Source organism: Aethalodelphis obliquidens, unplaced genomic scaffold (genome assembly GCF_003676395.1).
Source record: "Aethalodelphis obliquidens isolate GAN/ISIS:26980383/991018 unplaced genomic scaffold, ASM367639v1 scaffold83, whole genome shotgun sequence".
In the NCBI taxonomy this organism is placed as follows: Eukaryota; Metazoa; Chordata; class Mammalia; order Artiodactyla; family Delphinidae; genus Aethalodelphis; species Aethalodelphis obliquidens.
The window spans coordinates 1,700,832-1,723,404 of NW_020838027.1; the positions used below are offsets into that span (position 1 = coordinate 1,700,832).

General features: G+C 47.7%; 1 protein-coding gene across 13 annotated transcripts in view; it reads right to left on the bottom strand.

The window, feature by feature from the left end:
- ERC1 (ELKS/RAB6-interacting/CAST family member 1) overlaps positions 1 to 22,573 on the bottom strand; it is a 394,434-nt gene that overhangs the window by 14,368 nt on the left and 357,493 nt on the right. For 12 of the 13 annotated variants that reach the window (XM_027093429.1, XM_027093433.1, XM_027093428.1 and 9 more), the window contains one exon: positions 18,797 to 18,985. In XM_027093429.1, the coding sequence (XP_026949230.1) occupies positions 18,797 to 18,985 (189 nt within the window). Of the gene's footprint in view, positions 1 to 17,505; positions 18,110 to 18,796; positions 18,986 to 22,573 lie in introns of those variants that run through there. The other variant, XM_027093424.1, reaches the window with a different exon arrangement.

Genomic DNA, 22,573 nt, shown 5'->3' on the forward strand with positions numbered 1-22,573 from the left:
ATTCATTTTGGCTCCTGTTTCAAGAGTTCGCTACATGTTCAATTCCCCAACTCTTCAGCAAGCTCCTCAATGCATTCTTTTTTACATACCAAGGCTGCCTAGCAGAACAACCTGCACATAGCAGACAATCGAAAAACAACTGGAGAATGAACTAAAGGAAAAGATGCTAATCCTGGGGGAAAACACCCATAACTTTCCCAAGAGCTTTTTAAGGTAAATCTGAAGCATCTCCAAATCCAGACCGTCTGACGGTGCAGGGCTTGTAGCATCCGTGGTAACACCCACGTGGCTGACGTTCTCAAAGGACAGAATATGGCACAAGCACAGGATACCAAGGTGGCCTCTGGCAGGAACTTTCTGGCTTTGTCTGCTGAATGTTATGATAATGTATTCTGCTCTTAGTAGCTATTCCAGCCCTCAGTGTAGTAATATGATTTCTAGAGGGACCCCAGCCAAGAATCACAAATGCAACAGCAACCCAATCTGGACGCTCAAAGCAACACACATGGGGAGGGTGTGTGGCAGAAAGGCGGGGGGGCGGGGCATGTCAGCCTCCACCGCTGCCCAGGGAAGAAGGCATTTCAGAGAGGATACCTCACAACCTCCACACTCCACAAAAACTCGTCATGAAAGGCTGACTGTGAGAGAGACCACTCCAGCTCCCTTCCTGCTTTCCACGTCAGGACAGCTGTCACAGAGCAGAGCTGACAGTGGCAGGATGATCCGGACACAGCCGGGCGGGACGGAGGGGCAGGGGTACAGCGGAGGACGGGCTGGCAGACCTGAAACTGCCCGGAACAGCCACCGCCAGCACAAGGCAGGGTTTCAGGGCAGGGGCGGCCTCTCTCCACAGCCGAGTCAAGGCCAAGGGAGAGCGAACAGAAACCCGTGAAAAAGGGCAGGCTTAAAGGAGAGAAAAAGCCTTATTTCACGGCAAATAGTTCTCTATTCACAGACACAGGATGAGGTGAGAGAGGAGGATGGAGGGATGGGTTTAAAGGAGGGATGGTTACAAGAAACCTGACTGAACAGATTCAGTCGTGCTTGGTAGTGACTCAGATTAATTCGTTTCTGCAGCTGGTTTGGTGGTGGGTGGGGAATTACACAACAGATGCTCAGTTTGGTTTAATCAGACACGAATCTGAACTTGACGTTTTTGACAGCTAGGTCCCAGGACGCAGAGGCCATGAGGTCTGAGCTGTAAATGGACATGATGACTGGAGCCTTCCAGAAGTGACAGTGAAGCCAAAGCGGTCCTCTATCCTGGCCGGATCCGGGCTACAGTCCCCAGCCCCAGTTAGCAGGCTGCTTAACTACATGTACCCATTACCCAGGAGAAATGAAGACATGAGACACCCCGAGTTTGGATTTTTGAACAACTAGAATAAACTGCAATGTATTTTGTCATAATTATCTGCTGAATAAAACATAAAACTTACATGGTCAGAGGGACCTGACAGCACGGTGGAGATTTCATGCCCAGGCAGTAAATATTTCATTTACTTTTCTACAGGAATTGGGTCACTTTTTTGCTCTGTAGAATCCCTCTAGCATTTAGTAACAGGGAAAATGAAAGTTGCCCTTGAAAAACGCCAAGGCCCTCCCTTCCTTGTATTTCAAGTCCGAGCTTGCAGCTTGAATCTCCCAGTTTCCTTCCCAAGGTCTCCCCCCACCCCAGCTGCCTACGGTTAAGAGCCTGAAGCAGCTGCCACCCTGCCCGGACTCTGCAAGATGACCGGATGCGGTGGTGACGGTGAAGTTGCTGCTGGGCCTTCCCCTCCCCCTTCCCTGCCTGGCAATGAACCCCTCTGCCCGGCAGGGTCTGGACTTGTCTTCCTAAAGAGGGAAACACTGTTGTTGCTTAGGCCAAAAGTAAACAAGGTGCCATTGCTCCTCCATGACGAATCTGGAACAAAACGATGCAATAAAAACCAGAGTCCATTCCACCAAGGGGATCCACAGTCAGTTCCACTGATGGCAACAGGCCTCTGCACGGCGATTTCCTCAAGATTCAATTGGTGAAATAAAGGAACTTCCTCCTCTCCTTCCCTCACCTCACGACAGGTAGCAAGGCAGGAGGAAAGCCCCGGCACTAAAGCCTCCCGAAGCATGAAAATCATAAATGACTTCCCAGTAGTGCCAAGAGCACGTTAAGCCTGGCACGTAGGGGGTGCTCCCTAAACAGTTACTGAGTGAATGCTTGCCATGTGCCCTGGGGGAGCTAGATTTTTCAATGGTTAAAAACTAAACAAAGATAAAAACAAACCAAGAGCTTCTCTGCTTCGCGGCTGCGGCACTGGAAGTCCTGCAGTGTGGTACTGGCCACCCCCTAGCCCCGAAGGAAATAAGGCAGAGGGGGTTTTTCGTGACTCTGTACTAGTACAAAGCACACGATTTAGTTTCTACACCAACCCCCTCCCCTACAAAATATCAAACAGCGGAACTACCAGACCTAAAAGCAGGCCGATTCCAAAACTGAGAACCAAAAGCCTGGAAGGGAGCTAACAGAACCCGCAGTTCAACTCTCCAACCTTAAAGTGAGGCGAGGTGACGGGCCTGGTGCAGTTTAGGCTGATGGAGCGTGCACCCCAGGAAACCTGGGGCTCGTCCTTCACGCCCTGACAGCAAGCGGTCAGGGACCAAACTGCTGTCTCCAGATGCACAAGTGCTCCAGAGAGAAAAAGAGGCTGTCTCTCTTGCCTCAGAGGCAAGTTTTACAAGAAAGCTGGTCTTGCTGGCTAACCACCGGCCCTCTTAGAGTCGGCATGTCACTGCCACTTATCATCTTCTGAAGATTAGTGTCGGTCACGGTTTTGTGAGAGTCAACAACCTGGAGTGAACCCAGGTGAACTGGGGTCAACGGATCTAGGGACCAAAACACAGGTTGCTAACACCTGGATACAGCAGGCGCTGGAACCGGGCACCGTGATGCCACAGTCCAGGTTTAGACAGTCATCTGCACATAAACCAGCACAAACTTCTGCTTGCTGATAATTCTGTTTTGTACTTGCAGGTGTCACCAACATACTGTCTTAATTTCTAACCTACTTAGGTCTAGACACTTCTAAAATGCTGGATGCGTTCCTGCCTGAAGTATTCTTCCCTGGCTGAGATAATCTGAGCTCTTCTGTGTGATATTCAACCTCCCAGGTTACTCTCTTTCCAGAAAGGTTCTGTCTTGATATAGGTGTTATACCTTCTCTGAACGAGTTAGGGAAGGGAGTGAACAGAGGAGGAGACAGAAGACATGGCTACAAAAGATAAAAGTGGGAAGAGACCCCCCCCCCAAACCCAGTAGGAGGTTTACATTGGGCTGATTGGCCTCCTATACATTAAATTTCAAGAATCAAGAGAATGGTGGTGGGGGGGGGGGGGAAGAATGGGGACTCCTCTCTTGTGTAAAAACCTTGCAGAACACCAAAGGAATCTGACGTATCATCGCGTTCAAACAACAAACCAGTTGTGACTACAGTTGATAACACGGTATCGTGTAACTGAGATGTGCTAAGTAGGACTTTAAAAAAGGTAAGTAACGCGAGATGATCAATGTGTTAATTAACTTGATGAGGGGAACCCTTTCACAATGTGTACGTATAGCAATCCTCACACTGTCCACTTGGAACATCTTACAATTTTATCTGTCAGTCGTATCCCAATAAAGCTGAAAGGAGCAAGCCAGGTACCCACGTGCGTGGGGCGTTTAGATGCAGTGCGTCCTGAGGCAGAGACGGACCACTCCCCAGTCCAGACTTGCTGGGGCAGCACTGGAGGCTGGAGAAAGTACGGAGGTTTAAATGGGGAAGCAGAATTCCTGCCACGCAGAATTTTCATTGGTAACACCTCACACCACCTCTTACAAACCCGTTAACTGACGTGAGTAAAGACATTCACTTTAAGAGCCTGTAGTTATCCACACGGGGAAGAATGTCCCTCTCTGTCAAAGGGACCATCAGAGCAGCAGCAGGGTTCTGAGAATCTCGGACACGGCCAGGCCAGGCCAGCCAGGCCAGCATGTTCAGTTTGGCTTTCAGAAACGGAACGTGTCAAACGGAGAGGATCAAAAACAGAAAACAAACCACCCAAACAACTAAGAAATCTAATGCTGAGGCCATCAGGACGACAAGAACAAGGCTCTGCTGTATCTGAGATTTAAGCGCTAAACCAGCACACAGCCAATCCACGCCTATGAATCCCTGGCTGAGCAGGTCCGCTGCAGTGGCACGTGCGCAGTGCACGTTCCATGTCTAGCACGTGGCACCCGATTCTAGGGCTGGAGTGACGGGGAGACTGGCAAGGCTCCCTCAGGGAACCATGGATCTTGTTTTTGCTTTTTTTTAGTGCCAACCTGACGTTCCCTGGGTGGTGAGATGACAAAATGACCTTTTACAAGCTCCTGGCCCAGTAATGCAGAAGGGCCAGGGAAGGGGTGCCACTACCGCTTAAGGCTCCGGGGCCGTGTGGGCTGTTCTGAGTGACCCCCGGGTACACACGACCATCGTCTGGAGGACCATGTACGGTGATGGGGTGGGCACAACGCGAGGACAGGCACCTGTGCTGACGTGGAGAAGGCTGGTGGGGCGGGGCCTGGACGGTTACTAATTTTGGGTGCAAAAGGGAAGAGGATGTGATTTGAAAGCTCCTGGGCAAAGCTGGATTGGAAAGAAAAATATTCCCTCGGCCCCCTAAAGCTCGGGACTTCTGCAGTCGTGTTTCCTTAGGTGAAGAAGGGTGAGAGGAGAGACGCAGGGACCTTCCAGTCCCGTCTGGCTCAGTCCCCTGAGCACAGTCCCCTGGAAAGCGTGGGCGAAGCCACGGTGCCGCAGGGCCCGAGCGGCCTCCCACAGCGTGGTTTCCACGCGGCAGGAACGGCCGCGGTGAGAAGGGAAGTGCACAGTACTCCCGGAAGGCTTCTCCCAGCCCCTGCAGAGGGGGGTCCCCGAGCTTCGCGAAGCAGCAGCTGGAGAGGGAGGCGGGCTCAACCTTCAGCAGCGGCCCAGTGAGCAAGGATGCTCTGCGCGGGTAAGAGGAGACGGGGGTGGGGGGGGTGGTGGTGACGGGGGGGGGGGCGCGGACCGCCCCCGGCACACGGCCCAGCGGCCCCTGCGTGCGGCTCTCCAGCCACCCCGCGGCCCGTGTCACCAGACAGGACAGAGCTCAGGAGCCGACCGCGCGGGGAGCAGGCCGGGGCTGGCAAAGCCACAGCCCCGAGAGAGGCCAAAGAAATCTCCGGACAGGCATTTTAATGACCTCCTGCTCACTTTCCTCCCCGAAGAAAGTCCCAGTACTTGGTCGGCACACGGGCCCCAGGACAGACAGGCAGCCCTCCCTCCACACACGCGGCCTGAGCCCGACGGCGACGCCCGGCAGCCCTTTAACGCGACCACCGAGAACGCGCCTGTCTCGGGGGCGTCCTCTGACAGGCGGAGGGGGTTTTCTCTCCCGGGGACTACAGGGGGATGTGGTGGGGCCAGGTCTGGGATGGAGGGAAACGTCCAGGCCCCATCTGGCCACTCGGCTTCATCTTCCCAGGCAAGTCCCGTCGTGCCCGCCTCAGCTCCCTCCCATGCAAAGCGCCAGGGGCAGGGATGAGGCTGAGTAAACGCAGCTGCCCCTGACGGAACAACACGGGACCCAGCTGAGCTCCCGAGGCCGGAGGGTCGGAAGGGTCTCCTCTCCTGGCTCCTTGTCTGGCTCTCATCACAGGACGCTCCAGAAAACTCGACACCCTGTCTTTTCGGTGACTCCCCGCCTTCCCACGAGGTGCATCCTGACGCCCACGTGTGCTAAACTTAATCTTATGAGTAAATATCTGTGGACTCAAATTTAGGCTAAACACTTGCAGAGGGCTGCTGTGGACTTCAGCTGTGCGACAGGCCGACATCAGCGAACCCTAAGGACGATGATGCTTGATCACCAGGCCTGGGTCACAGTGGAGACTAAGCTGGTTTTTAACGTGGCAGCGTTGTTCCCTTCTCAACTCTCCTCTTCTCAGCCACTCCCTGTTCCTATCAACGTTCAGGAGCCTTGGGCAGGCCAACATGGGAGACACCGTGCTGCCCTTCCTAGAAACGCCTGCATTTAGAAAGGTACTAACCTGGGAGAGATGCTTGATTCAAAGGAATAAACGGAACCAGTGACCGTCAGGCAGGGGCCCCATCAAACACCCCACCCCCGCCTTAAGCTGCCCACAGCCTGCTCTTCTGTTAGGATGGCAGTGAGATCCTAGCATTGAAGTTTGGCTGAGAGTTTCTATTAGAAAAAGTTTTTTTTTTCTTTTAGTTTGATAACATTAAAACCACTATTTATCTTTAAAAAGAACCCCATGAAAAATCCCGTCTGTCAAAACCTGATTTTTAGGGTGACTTGAGTATCTCTTCAATTTACGGCAAGATCTGTTATCTTCAGTGTTAAAATTACAGGCTCCCTTTCACCAGGAGCACACGCTAGGTGGGGCATTTTCTCTTGTGCCGAAGTGGTCTTTAAAAAGAGGTAGACAAAGCAGTAAGATAGCATTTATACGGTGCAGAAGAATGCCACTAGCTCACCTCCAGAAAGCTCCTGATTTCATTCGTTCACTAAGCAAGCATCTGCTTCCTACTTTACGCCTTTGTGTCTATTACACAGCTTTTAAGGAAAGGTCCAGTTTCTAAGTTGTGTCACAGGGCACTCTGGACTGACATCACCAGCAGCCCTACATCCCCACCTCCCCCCACCCGAGGGAGGAGTCTGTAATTAGTGGATGTGGGCAAGGCTCTCCAGCACGCCCTGCCTCTTGATAGGCGGCCCCTGGGATTTATGTGGAAGGCCCTTTCCAGAGCTTGCTTGGAAGTTGGTCGTTGGAAACACTGAAACAATTACTTAAGTGGTAGTTAGGGCCCCAGGAGGCCCCATGGGCTACTGGCCATAATGTTATGGGCTGAGTCATGTGCCCTCCCCCAACTCACATGTTGAAGCTCTCACCCCCAAACCTTAGAATGCGACTGTATTTGGAGAAGTGATTTAAAGTGGTTAAGTTCAGATAAGGCTGTTAGGGTGGGTCCCACTCCAATCTTACTGGTGTCCTTGTGAAAAAGAGGAAACTTGGACACATACAGAGACACCGGGGATGTACCTGCACGGAAGAAGGACGATGTGAGGACACAGGAAGAAGGCGGCTGTCTGCAAGCCAAGGAGAGAGGCCTCGGGAGAAACCAACCCTGCTGGCACCTTGATCTTGGACTTCTACCTTCTACCTTCTGTTGTTTAAGTTACCCAGTCTGTGGTACTTTGTTGTGGCGGCCTTACAAACTAATACAGTATTGTTGGTGAGCAGTGTCACCTAACCATCAAAAAACCTAACCATCACTTGTAACATTTTATATATTGGAAGACGCCTTCTGCGTCCCAACTCCTGCATCAGAAACACATCTTCACTTGCCCCAGTGGCAAGTTGAGTGTGGCCTGGTCCCATCTCTCCCACTTAGCACTAGAAGGGGTTCAGGGAGAAAAACCTCACTGATCCAGCCGCCCTGATGTTCTTACAAGAGGTGCAGGAGAGTCGCTTAGAGGCTCAGCGAGTAATAGGGACAACATTCAGAACAGCAGCAGGTGGGGACTGGGTCACTGGGAAGAGGGGACACCAGGAGGGAGGCTGTGGCAGTATTTCCCCCCTCTCTGGCGGAAGCAGCGCTTTAGGTCAGGGGGCACAGGGAGTCTAGTGGGGAACAGCAACACTGTCTGTAAACTGGGAGAGGGCTGTGGCCCAACACCTTTTCCTGTTTTGAAGTTCACACAGGTTTTCCCTAAGAATTCTGCTGTACATACATACGGCCAGCGTGACAATGGAGCTTGGTATTGTGCAGGTGCACTGGGGAAGAGATGTGGCTGGGACCATGCTGGACGCTGCCCACTAGACGTTTAAGTGACTTCTGTTTCTAGACTGTCCCACCAAATCTTTGGTAAAGAATTAAATAGTGGTTTGAGGAAAGCTAAGGACAATTTATTTCAAAGCTCTGACTAGATGGGAAAACTGCCGTCTCCAAGGCTTCTCCGCTCCACGGGCTTCGGGGTGGCAGTGCCTGCCCCGGGCCAGTTTCTGGACGTTCGCAGGGGTAAATTTCCCTGCATTATCTCTGTAAGTCAATGTGCTGGACTGTAGGAGTTGTCAAGACTCATGAAAACTCCAAGATGGTAACTAGCTGCTCCTGCGGCAGCTCTGGGGAATCACAAGCGCTGACCTCCTCCTTCCGTGGGAATACTCTCAACACAAAGGAAAAACACAGGGCAGCTAAAAGATACTAAGAGCTCTATAAATACAGAGCTTCATAATTAAAAAATGTTCCATATTCCCATTTCAGAGCTCTAAAGGGCCCAGTGCAAGATCAAGCTAATGGAAACAAAATTAAAGGTTCCTGCCCTCTTTGCTGCCAAGCTGAGGGCACAGGAGACCTGAATTCAGACTAGGTGTTTCATGTTCTTTTTTTTTGCAGTATGCAGGCCTCTCCCGTTGCGGAGCACAGGCTCCGGACGCACAGGCTCAGCGGCCATGGCTCACGGGCCCAGCCGCTCCGCGGCATGTGGGATCCTCCCGGACCGGGGCACGAACCTGTGTCCCCTGCATCGGCAGGTGGACTGTCAACCACTGCGCCACCAGGGAAGCCCCATGTTCATTTTTATTTAGCCCCGGCCCGCTGTGGGCAGAGGCCCCGGCGACAAGGATCGGGATGGGGAGGGAGAGACTGTGGACAAGAGAGAAACAGCAGATCCCCTTCTCTGAGATAAGTGAAGGGAGGAGACGGTCTGGAGGGATCTTTTGTATCAAAACAGTTCTGGTCTAGCTGAGTCTCTTAATGCAGTATTGTCTCTCCACAAACAAGGTGACGCAGCACGTTCAGCGCACCAAGCCTTTAGGTTAGCTCCTGCTTAGGTGTAGCCTTTCCTGTGTCCACCATTCAGCTGCCCTCAGGTCGGGAGTGATTTGCAAAGAAGGATTAGTGTCTGTGTCATTTCTACTGTGTGACCGAGGTCCTCACCTCCTCTACATTCAAATCCTCTCTTCCTCTTCCTCCCCGCAACCTTGTTTTAGGGGATTTTACCAGAAGTCAGGCAGCAGGCTCAGGGTCTCAGGGCCCAAGCCAGCAGCTGGCCAGGCCCTGTCCTCTCTCGTGGGGTCTTCCAGCGCTTCTACCTCTTTTTCTTTTTTTTTTTTTTCCTTTTTAGAACAATCTCTTGTCTGCCAGATTTTCAACATCCAGCTGGCAGGATCCTCTGCTCTTTGCATGAAAAGGTTAATGGAAGCTGTCAGGAAGGGAGAGTGCCAGACCGTGAGAGCAGAGGGGAGAGGAAGAGTGAGGCTGCCCCACAGGGTTTTCTCATAAACGTGAGACAGACAGACAGACACACACACACCACTCCATCCCCAAGCCCAGTCAGGCACAGGCCCCGCCTGTCCTCAGGGCCTGCAGCTCTTGCTGCTGGATCGCTGGTCGCCTCGCTCAGCCTCTCATGCTCTGCCGCTCTTAGTCTTTTTGGACAAGAGTTCAACGTCGGAGCCGAGGAAACAGTGCAAACATCGCAAAGAGAAGAAAACCAGATCAGAAACATGCAGGCTGGGAACCAAGACAGAGTTTGCTGCCCATAAAGAACCCATTCTTCTCTTTTCTCTCTCTCTTGTTTTCTCTCCCCGTTGCCCCCAAAAGCTCCCGTGTCCACGTGGCCCACTTGGGGGCTACGACGATCTGTGCAGATGCATTCACGAGAGAAGAGTGTCACGTCGTGACTGATGACCCACGAGCTCCCGGAGTGAGGGCCCAGTGCCACCCCGGCATCAACCATCCCAGACTCACCGCCCTGAAGAGAGAGGGGACAAGCCAAGCAGCCACTGATCAAAATCGAGAAGACAAATGGAAGACGGGCTCCGAGGAGACGACGAGGTCCGAGCCAAGTTGTGCAACGATACTTCCCTGAAGGTCAAAACTGGACTGGGTGCTGGGAAAGGGGCTGGAGTCCACAGCCGTGACCCGCGGAGCGAGCTGGCCAGTGAGGGCTCGTTCCAGCGTGGTCGGCCGTCAGGGGGCTGGCCTTCGTGGTGGAAAAAGGACGTGTGCTCCAGGGAGAGATTCCACTTTCAGCTTTTCAGCAGAATCTGCCTATCAGTCGACCTGCTTCAAAAAGTTCGAGAGGAGACTGGAAATGGGGTGTGACTTTTCTGTTTTCGTTTTGAATTAAACTACCATTGACATACAGCAAGATGCACAGATGTCTGTACATCAGGGTGTACAATCTGATGAATTCTGATCAATATCTACGCCCACATGACCATCTCACCAACCGGAACACAGAACATTTCCACCGTCCCAGAAAGATTCCTGGGACCCCTTTCAGTCAGTTCCCACAGGCGCCCAGTGTTCTAGTTTCCATCACCACAGATGAGTTCTTCCTGCTCTGGAAATGCCATACAAAGGGAATCAGACATTAATCTGATACTCTATTGCATCTGGCTTCTTTTGCTTAACAGTGTTTTTGAGATTCATTCATCAAGTTGCTTGTATTAGAGTTCGTTCCTTTTTGTTGCTGAGTAGTACGCCATTATATGATATACGATAATTTAAAAAAACCTCTCCTGTTAATGAACATCTGGGTTGTTTCCAGTTTGGTGCTTTTACGAATACAGCTGCTCTGAACAATTTTGTGCACATCTTTTTGTGGGCGTGTTTTCATTTTTCTTGAGTAAATAAGGAAGAGTGGGATTGTTGGGTTACAGGACAGGTGTATATCTAATTTAATAAGAAAATGCCTAACAGCTTTTCAAAGCCTTGGACCATCCTCACCACTGCACGGAGAGTTCCAGCTGCTCCACACCCTCGTGGACATTTGGTGGACGTGTAAAATTCACATTTGGTGAATTTTAGCCATTTTCTTGGAATTGCCCTGCTATCTCACTGTGGCTTTCGTTTATGTGAGCACTGTTTTCGTGTGCTTGGTTTGTGTATTTTCTCTTGTGGACTGTCTGGTTCAAGTCTTCTGCCCATTTTAAAATTATGTTGTTTTGTCTTTTTGTTTCTGATTTTAAAAATATCTTCTCAATAGAAGTCCTTTGTTCAATATATACATTGTGAATATTTCCTCCCAGTCTTCTGATGAACTAAAGTTTTGATAAAGTACAATTTTTCATTTTTTCCTCTCACGTTTAATGTCTCTGTGCTTGCTGAATTGGGGGAAGTTTCAGCAACATATGTGCCATTTGGCTAATACCTAGAATTAAGACATAACGTTCATTTATCCCACTACAGGTGACGTTACCTTCAGTCATTTGGGTTTAGATGGTGTCGCCAAGTTTTTCCAAAGTAAATCAACTAAAAGGATTTTGTGCTAATTGACTGAAATAACTTTTTGTGTGCGTGTGTGAAGAGACACTTTTAGACTACGCAAATATCCTGTTCCTCAACCAACTTTCACCCACTGGTTTTCACGTTCATTGATGATTCCAGTTCAAATCAGTTGTTACTGTGATGGTTGCCAAGTGGTGATTCTCTAACTCCGCCACTCTTTCTCCATGTATTAGCTGGCATTCTACTACAGGGCATGGCCCCTGCCCCACCACGTATTTGCTTACTGTTTCCCTACACTAGTACAGACTCATAGGTTCCTGTTCTACTCAGTGGGCTGTCATTTGTTACTATTATTAATTTTGCTGCTCAAATTCCTGAAGATTTTGCTATTGGGAGCCCCCCATGTCCTTCTTCTTTTTTTAAAAAAATTATTTATTTGTTTATTTATTTATTTGGCTGTGTTGGGTCTTTGTTGCTGTGTGCGGGCTTTCTCTAATTGCGGTGAGCGGGAGCTAATCTTCGTTGCGGTGCGGGGGCTTCTCATTGCAGTGGCTTCTCTTGTTGTGGAGCACGGGCTCTAGACACGTGGGTTTCAGTAGTTGTGGCATGCGGGCTCAGTAGTTGTGGTGCACAGGCTTAGTTGCTCCGTGGCAATGTGGGATCTTCCTGAACCAGCACTCGAACCCATGTCCCCTGCATTGGCAGGCGGACTCTTAACCACTGCGCCACCAGGGAAGTCCCCCCTCCATGTCCTTCTGACACCCCCCCACCACTCCTGGAACACTCCGTTACTTTCTGGTATAAGATGCTCTGGATTTATGTTGTACTTTGCCACACACAGTCCTAGGCTGAGCCATGTCTCCAAGGAGCCCTGGTTCCTTTTGGTGAAAAAAGCCATCTATAAACCAGGAGCTGGCAGCTAGGTGAGCTCCTTGTTACTGGTGTATCACTGCTTCTAGGTGCTTCAGCAGATAAAACTAGGAAATACACACATGTATCCATGTAGATGAGCACACAAATGTACACACAGAGAAAGCTAAATCTATTGTCTGTCAAAAACCCTGAGTCCATACGGACACCTGCAACAGCAGCTGAACGCCACCGGACTTGCCTTCACCCTTCTGTATTTGTTACTTCCTCCTCCTGGAGTAACAAGCCTGCTCCCATGAGCTTCAATATACTTACTCATTCGTTCAGTCTCCTTGTATGTAGCCAGTCTCCCAACCATCTGCACCATCATCTTGGTCCTTGCCTCCAAATGCCACCATGCCAGCTGAATCCTCAGCCCTGGCCCTGCCAAAAATGCTGGCCACGTGGGCCGAATCCTTGATCCAAGCCTGGCAAACACACCAGAATCTTTGGTCCCACCAAATATATAGGCCAGTGTCAGTGCCAGATTTATGGAAACACTAACAAGGTTTCCTGCCCAGGAGCTGGCAAGAGGGCCTGGCAAAGAAAAGAAGACACCTTCTGTAGAAGGTGTGTGGTGTGGGAAACGTGGACCTGGAATTTCAATTATGAGATGTGATTCTGGAAGATAACAGACAGTGGTCAAATATGGGGCTGTCCTAGAATCAACAGAGAAGATGTTTAAATCTAAAACTGAACCTAATGAAACCTTTTTCTTCATTCTAGCCACCTTGTACCACTACAGCATTCTACTGTGACACGACCTCTATCTACTTTTTCAAAGAAAGTTTCTCTAGGGCTCCAGAGCCGTACTTAAAAGGGTATGAGACTTACAGTTATCTGAAAAATTTCAGCAACATCTTTTCTTCCAATAGCAAGTGACTAGAAGGCTCAGGTTCAGTGAACACTACTGAACAGAGATATAGCCTGAGTAGTATGATGTCATTTATTTCAAATTTATATCACACTGAACAATACTGCACATTGTTCGTGTAAACAAATATGTATATTAGAAAGGTAAAAACGTGGACTGTAAAAATGCAAACCAGTTTAGGACCCTGGTTGCCACTGCAGATGAAAAAAGAAAAATGCAACTGGGTACAAAGAAGGCTTTAACTATAATTAGCGTTAACAGGTAAGAGCAGCCTGCACTGGGAGAGGACAAGAGTGTGAAGGGGGAGCCCTGTGGTGCAGGCAACGAAGGAGCTACTGAAATCCAGGAAAAGTCAGCACTCAAGACTTTGCACTAAATGCACAATCACCACTGGAAAATTTAAAGCCTGTGGAGCGATGAAAGCAACTCAAACCCAGCTCAATTACAGACTTGACTCAGTTCCCAAATGCTAATGGTCTGACAGAAGAAGAGGAGTTGCCTATTTCTACACATAAATGTTATTAATCTCAGTTTCTACTCTTCTTTTACATATAATATTTACCACTTAATAAAAAATGAGACACAAAAAAGGCAAATGAACTTAAAGACATATTGATAGAAATTATCCAAACAGATAATAGGAATCTCCAAACATAACATGAAAAAAATCCCCCAAATAAACAAACAAAAGCCCCCAGACATTGAAGAGATGTGGAACAATATCAGATGGTCTAACAAATACATAACTGTAGATATAGAAAGGGAAGAGAGAAAGGGACGAAAGACATATCTGAAGAGATAAGGGCCAAGAATCTTCCAAAATTAATGAAAGACAACAAAACATAAGCCCAAGGGACACGGAGATCTCAAAAAGGTTTTAGCACAGACAGGAAACATAACGTAAACTACAAATAGGCACATTATTTTCAAATGGTTGAAAACAAAAGTTAAAAAAAAAATCTTGAAAGCAGTCAGAGAAAAAAGAAACATGAGAGGGTGGGGGTGGAGCACACATAAATACAGCCGACTTTTCAATAGCAACTATGGAAGCCAGAAGAGAATGGAACAGCATCTGTAAAAGTCAACCTAGAATTCTATACCCAGAGAAGAGTATCTTTCAAAAACAAGGTATTAGCTTGCATGGGCTGCCATAAGAAAACAGCACAGACTGGGTGGCTTAACAACAGAAATTTATTTCTCACAGTTCTGGAGGCTAGATGCCCAAGAGCAAGGTGTTGGCAGGTTGTTTTTTTTAAGGCCTCTCCTTATCTTACAGATGGTTGCGTTCTTGCTGTGTCCTCACGTTTTTTTTTTTCCCTCTGTGAGCACACAGCCCTGGTGTCTCTGTATGTCCCAATCTCCTCTTTTTACAGGGACACCAGTCAGATTGGATTAAGGCCCACCTATCAGCCTCTTCTTAACTTAATTACCTTTAAAGGCTCTATCTCCAAATGTAGTCACATTCTTGGAGTCAGGGATTCAAGAATATAAACTTTGCAGGGGACACAATTCAGCCCATAACACCCTGCCTTCTCTACTCCCCAAACTCACGTTCTTCCCACACACAAAACACATTCACCCCCATCCCAACAGCCCAAGAGTCTTAACCCGCTGCAGCATCAACTCTAAATCCCAAATCTCACGTAAATATCATCTAAATCAAGTGTGGTTGAGACTTAAAAAACATGATTCATCCCGAGGCAAAATTTCAATGTGGACCTGCTGAACCCAGACAAGTTAGCTGCTCTAAAATACAGTGGTGGGACAGGCATAGGCTAGACATTCCCATTCCAAAAGGGAGACCCTGGAAAGAAGAGAAAGGGGTCATGGGTCCCAAACAAGTCCAAAACCTAGCAGGTCAAATTCCATTAGATTAAAAAATATATATATTTATTTATTTATTTGGCTGTGTTGGGTCTTCACTGTGGCAGGTGGGATCTTTTGCTGCAGTGCTCATTGTGGCTCACGGGCTTCTCTCTACTTGTGGCGTGCAGGTTTTCTCTTCTCTAGTTGTGGCGCGCGGGCTCCAGAGAGCGTGGGCTCTGCAGTTTGCGGCACGCGGGCTCTCTTGTTGAGGTGCGCGAGCTCAGTAGTTGCAGCGTGCGGGCTTAGTTGCCCTGCAGCATGTGGGATCTTAGCTCCCCGACCAGGGATCGAACCCATGTCCCCTGCATTGGAAGGCATATTCTTTACCACTGGACCAACAGGGAAGTCCCTCATCAGATTTTAAGGCTTGAGAATAAGGCTCTTGGGCTGGATGCTGTCCTCCAGGCCCACTGGGGTGGCAGCTCCAGCCCTCTGGCCCTGGGTGGCAGCCTGGCCTATTGAAATCAAGGAGGAAGAGACAGCCTTGCCCACTAGGCCTGTGTCCTCTAGGCTGGTGAATATACGTTGTCAACAAGAAACTCACTGTAGCTATAAAGACATCGACAGCTTAAAGGCAAATATATGACAAAAGGTTTATTGTGCACTCATAATTCTAAAGAAAGCTGGAATGGTTACGTTAATGTTAGACAAAGCAGACTTCAGAGCATGGAGTATTACCAGCTTTGAAAAGAGATATTACATCATGATAAAAGAGTCAAGTCATCAAGAAGATATAGCAATCCTTAACGTGTATGCACTCAATAACAGAGCTTCAAGATGCATAAAGCGAAAGCCGGTAAGGTAAGAAAAATAAACAAACCCAGAAGTTTAGCTGGTAAGACAGCCGGCCTCTAGGAGGGCAAGGGAGCAAAACAATTCCGGGAAATCTTCAGATGTAAAGTAATATTTCTGTAGGCCAGGCAGTTGCAGATAATAGGGTCATAACGCAGGATGGAGTCTGAGTGGTTCTCCTGACATCAACGTCAGATTATCCAAAGCTACCGGATGGCACCGAGGAAACTGTCTTGGGTCACCAAATAAACCATCAGCAAGGTATATACTAATAAGCATTCTTTACACGTACAGTACGGTGCCAGGCACTTTAGAAATACAAGACATGGTTCTGGCAGTGAAGAAACTCATCTAGTTAGGGAGTAAGAATCATAACTATGAAATACAAAGTAAAAAACTATGCAGAACTCACTAGAATTCACTCACTCATCTGAGTTAGTAAGCAAGTACCAAGTACCTGACGTGGTGCGAGTTTTAAGATGAAAATGATATGGTTCATGTCCTCAGCTGACAGAAAGCCTCGACTAACGGGAAGACAGATATGAAAACTAGTAAGTACGAGTGTCACAGGTCATACAGAAGCCCTAAGGAGGGAGTGGCACATTGGGCCTGGGGTTTCAGGAAAGAACTCAAAAAAGAAATGGTGCCTGAGCTGAGTTTAAAAACTCAGATTCCTATTTAGATATTCCCCAGGGAGACAAGGCAGGAAAGGGCAGAGCAGGCAGAGGGACACAAATGTGAAAACTGTAAGTCAATTAACAGTTTGAAAGACTGTCAGTTGTTGTATGCTTCAGGGATAGGGTGAGGAGAGATGTGCATTTAAGAATCAGGCCAAATGGAAGGAGGCCTTGTGTGCTTTGATAAGAAGCACGGACTGTATCCTGCCTGCCTTTCTCCTTCCCTTTCTCTCATTCCTTAAACAAACCTTTACTGAGCAGATACTATGTGCTAGGCATTATTCTTCGTACAGACAACAGTGCTGAAAAAGACAGACAAGGCTCTTGTCCTGTCCTCACGGGGGTGTGTGACCGAGGGGAGCATGGTGGCAGTGAAACGCATGGGACATACAGAGTGGAGTAACACAAACGTCAAGTGCAGAAGGCTCTACCTCCCCGAAGAAAACACACGCGCAAAATAAACCAACGTGCATACTTAGCGGTGATCTCTATCTAATGTTTCTTGGGCTTCAAAAAGTAAAGTCAAACCTTGCTCACAATAGGCAAGTCATTTTGTATTATCACAGGTCATCTTTCTCGACAGCCTGCACCACTCCCTTAAAATCTTACTTGGAGAGAGGTGGCAGAAAATGGGTCGGTTTCTCCACCAAACTCGAGCTGCTCTGGAGAGGCTGATGGAAGGTGTGGTTAGTTGCTGTGCCCCTTTACAGATGACCCTAGTCACCTGCTCCCCAGGTTTTCCAGGGCTGCTGCTGAAGATACAGTTTCACACGCCTCATGCAACAACTTCAGTAACTGAAGCAGGTTCTCAGCCAAGGGGAAACGTGACAATATTAACATGATTCATGTATGTGAGCAAAGCTGTTTGGATGATAACATGTGGGATGGCATGCCTTCTATTGAATTCCTGGTTTTTCACTCAAAACTTTCTGGAAAACTCTTAGCTTGAGATTTTCTACCTTGGCCTCACCCTGAAGGTATTTTTTTTTCCCCTTAGAAAGACTGATTACTTCCATTCAGGCATATTTGGAAAACAGGACTGAGCCAAAATACTTTTTTTCATTTCAAAGACAAGTTGTTTCACAAAGAAATAATTTAATGCCAGTTAAACTTTGATACATCACTGTTCGTGCTTTAAGATGCCCTGTCTCTCTGCAAAATTTTGAAGTGGAGTTTCTAAAATTAACTGGCTGTGTGCTCTGTTTCCAGCGGGCTTCCAGTGGCATGTTAACTTCATGGTTATTAATATCAAAAGGAGCTACTAGAAATTCGATTTAATTCTGTCCTTTAAATTTCTCCCTCTTTTGAGAAGAAAGAAATTAAAATTTCCATGGCAACACGCTAAATCTGAGAGGTCGGCCTTACCTTTTCCATCACACAAATCAGGTGGGTGACCGACAGGCCGTTAAATGGGTCTGTTTTTAGGCAATGTCCACACCCGGGAGTCAGTCCTGCCCTGACCCCAGCGTGCAGTTCTCGACCCGCGGCCGTCACTGCTCCCTGCAACCTCACACCACAGGATGTGCCCTATGCGACACAGCCTCCGCTCATGCGTTGTAGGTGAACAGACAGGAGGCGTTCAGCTGGAAGACGGTGCACAGCTTTGACACGCTGGTGCAGAGCTCCAGCAGACTGATGGCACGATCACATCTACAAGGGGCTGGGACACCATCAACCCCACTCTGTGGCCGGGAACAAAAGCAGCTTAGGATTACTGTTCTAAAGCTGCTCGATTTCTTCTTTTCTATTTTTATTTCTCAGTGTTTATTCCATTTTTCTTTCTTTTACTTTCCATGTCTGCCCTCACCCCGTTTTCTCCTTGTTTCTTTTATTGATGGTTTTTGCCTCCTTTTAGCCTTCTCATTTTCTCTACTGAACTAAAAAAATCACGACATGGAAAAAAGAGAACCAATGGATTTTACAGGCAACAGTAAACAGAAAGTGGAGCAGAAGAGGGTAACCTAAACTAATTCATCTAATGGTCCTTTTATTGAAAAACTTAGTAGGTTGTGACCCACAGTTCCCTAGAGACAGCTGACTTGTCAAGGATCCTCATCCAAATATCCCCAACTCAGACTTCCTGTCCGTGGTCACAGTCACGAGTGGCCATCAGTTCTGTGAAATAACAGATTCCCCTTAACCCTCTCCCTTCCGAACCAGCCCTTTCTGATTCTTTGGCAAGTTACACTGAGGGAAGAATAAAGTGGGGCTTACGTCAAATGGTAGCTCCTAATACCTACTGAAGAGCCAACCACTGCTAAGAATCTTGACTCTGAACCCCGAATACTCCAAGGCAGCTTCTACTGCGTCAACCTACAGAGCAGCTGAGTTTTGTGAGGGTGTCGCCAGAGCTCAGGTGAGAGGCTTACCTGTTCCTGGGTCATCTTCTGCAGCTCATTCTCCCATGCTGCCTGGTCATCGTCCAAGTTATAGGAAGCTGGTGGAGTGAGTCCTTGAAGAATCAGGGGGTCTCGGTCATGGCAGAGGGCTGTCAGGTGTCCAATGTACAACTTTAGTTTGCTTCTGTTTTGGTCAAGTTCTAAGAGGGGCTGGATGATCTGAGGTGAAAAAAAATGAGGAAAGTCAAGGTCAATCTGAAACACGAAGTTCCAGTCTCTTTATGCCTCCCAAGGCAAAGAAACGGAGCAAGACTAGAGCTCTTGTAATCACTACCGCAGTCTTCGGGACTGTAGAGAGAAGCAGGTCCATACACCTGCACGTGTACATGGTCACACCCACCCACTGTTCTGGGGACTGCGTGGGGACCGCTGGCATGGATATCAACGCGAGATGCAGTTCTGACTTTGGGCTGGAGATCAAGCACAGGGTGAGCTTGTGTTTGCAGAGGTGGCACTCCTGATACAGAAAGACTCCAGTTACTTCACAAGTGCTCATCCCATCTATTTACAAGGTTGTTACAAAAGACTGCTGCTGGCTCACTTGGTTGTGAAGCAGCAACTAACACACCATTGTAAAGCAGTGATACCCTAAAAAGATGTAAAAAACGCCAAAACTCCTAGTGAGACTAACACACCATTGTAAAGCAGTGATACCCTAAAAAGATGTAAAAAAACGCCAAAACTCCTAGTGAGACGTGCTCATCTGAAAGCCTGATGCCACATGCTACGTGTGTTCCTTCACCTCCTACTATGGAAGGAAGGTTCTGCCTCTGGAGAAAGTGCGTGTTTTTCTCGGCCACGAGATGTGGTGAGTGAACTCATGACTAGATCTGCCTCCTGGCTGGAGCTCCCTCGTTCACTGGGCCGAGGCCATCGATCCTCCTTTTAATGGGTGACAGATAAATCCTTACACAACGCCAGACCCCTGAGCCTGAGCCCGGGCCCAGTGTGACGCTGGGTCTCTTCTCTTGAATAGCAGTCCTGCGCTAACTCTGTTTTGTGTCCCCTTTACCCTGGATGAATAACTATCACCTCGGCTCCCTCTGAAAGCACATCAAAGGACAAATGACTTCATCGGGCAGCTCTCGGGCCCGATGACACTCGGTACTGGCAAGCCTGAGGGGCTGAGGCAGAGCTGGGCCGGCTCTCCAACGCTGAAACGCTGGCACAGCGTCTGCCTGACACACAGCAGCTGGGGGAGCCGCCAACCCACCAGATGCTGGCAGGCCCCAGACGTTCCCGGGGCTCACAGGCAGGGTCTGCACCTGCTGTGTGTCACCGGGCCGGCACTTTACACCAGCAGGACACCTCTGACCCACCTAATGGACAAGGAGCTCACTCATCTTCAAGTCAACAGAAACAAGGCCTGGTATTACTTTCAGCAGTGACACTGATTTCTTCCTGGCCTCAGAGGACTCCCCTGCTGCTTTCCTTTTAAGAGTTTCTAAAATAAAGTTTTATGTTTTTTATTGTGAAATCAATGCATATTTTACTCTGAAAAGTATGGGAGAAAATATAAAAGAAATAATAAATAGCCTATAGGTATTCCATCAAGAATACCACTTGCAACATTTTGCTGATTTTCTTCCAAGTCTTTTTATAAACTTACATAAATCAACTTTTAACAGTATCATACTTCACGTTTTGTTTAATACCCTGTTTATCCATTTAGTGTTATATTGTGAGTACTATTCACATTACGTATTCCTGGAAAACATGATTTTTAATGGTTGCTTTATAAATATATCACATTTCCTCTGTTTCTAATACTATTTCCATAAAATAGTTAAGAGAGGGAACTAAGCCAGGGCTTAGTGTCTAAAACGATCTTTAACTTACTAGAGAGATCAGAGTTCAGAGTTTAGGCCTACGTGGTATATAATATAATATAGAAATTGGAGCCTGTCTAGACAAACCAGAGAAAGTGAACACATTCAGCATTATTATTGCTTTTAACACACACACACACACACACACACACACACACACACACACACACACACACAATTCCCTAAGGATAAAGGTTACACATTCAGGGGCTGGGGTGGAAGGCTCTGGGCTCTGTAAGGGACCCCTAATCAGCAGGCTCGTGGTACGAGTCCTGTGTTACCCGTGGTATCAACACTGCCAACCACAGAAGGACGAGACTGTTTTGCAGAGGATTTGGAGACTGGGGAAGTTGGATAGCTTTCTACAAACAACACTAATCTCTCAAAAAAGACTTGTATTTTATTCCTGGCCACAAATGCACATTCACAGTGTAGAAGATTTAGAAAGAGTTCCAAAGCAGAATCTTTAAAGGCAAGTTCAAGGCAACTCCTTTAAATGCATGTTCACCTTGCACGTCAATATCCCAACTGTCTAGCCACGGCTCTCCTACCACACCCCTCATGCCTCCGCACACGGCAGCCCTATTTCATTTCCCGTGTTTTTAGCTTGGCCTCCTCCAGCTTCTTTCATGGACACATTGATTTAAAAAAATCACTTTGGGGATTTTCATTGGATTTGTGCAACTTACTCCCATTCTTTGTGTGTGTGTCTGTGTATAGTTGCCATCACATCTGGGCTGCAAGGCTGAAAGCTGGTATCTTAGGTAATCACTGTTTGAGTTGGAAAACTGACAGAAAAAAGCACGAGCTCTGAGGAAGAAGACAATGTGATAAATGGTGGTAGTGGAGAGGTCAAATTTTTCACAGTAAAATGGAATCTGGAAAGATACTAGCTCACTGCTGTATGACTGGGAATGAAAAAGTGGACTTTTTAAGGTCCCTGTTCTTAATCAGAGATGAATCTCAAACTGATTTAAATGTATTTCATGCTGAGGTGCTGACAGATTACAAAATATGTAGTGTTTTGCACTCTGAAATTTTTCAAAGTCCAATTGAAAAGTTAAAAAATGATGGAATCTGAAAAATTTTTCGAGGATAAAAATTCATTCCATGCAATGACCAAGATGCCCTTTCTTCTCATGTCAAAAGGAGTCGCTTTTTTAAAACAAAACAAAAAAACTATAGAGCTTACTCGGTGAAAGTGTATGAAACTGCCCGACCAGCACAGTTCTCAAATCTATCCATCAAGGGGGAAAAAAAAAAAAAGTCACCGTGGCCTCTCTGGGACACATTCAACCATGTCAATCATGTGGGAAATGTCCTTATCTCTTCCTTCTCCCCATCTAACTTGGGCAGGCCACTCAGAAAAGAAACTGCATTTCCCACAAGGTAGAACTGCCACTGCCTAATCTCAAGAGGGAAGAGGGACACTTGCCAAGTAGGAAAAGGATGCCTTACAGGATCCAGAGGTTATGTCTTTTGTCCACATACAACCTCAGTACATTGGCAAGAAGTCCTACCCAAAGCTGTCAGTAATGCGGTCAGACCACATCAGTCCTACAGCTATGCAGAATTAGAATTACCTATCTTTTTCTCGGCATAAAGAAGTTAAAAAATGAACTTGTCAAGATAACCTCTGCTTTTATCAAATATAATGCCAAAATGTCAATATCCCCCCAATCCTACATTTACGGAGCTGTTAAGGAAAATAATTTAAATTATGAAGGGGAATGAGAGCTTTCTGGTTGACTTACTGAAAGCTCTGTTTCTTCTTGCAAGGATTTATTTATGTATCAGCCCCTCAAATTGGCTTCAGAGGCCAGCATTTGATGACACATGGTGATGGAAGACAGTGACCTCCGGAAGGTGTTTATTTTAACCTCCCTTCCACTCGAGCAGGTTAGATGGCTAGAGATCT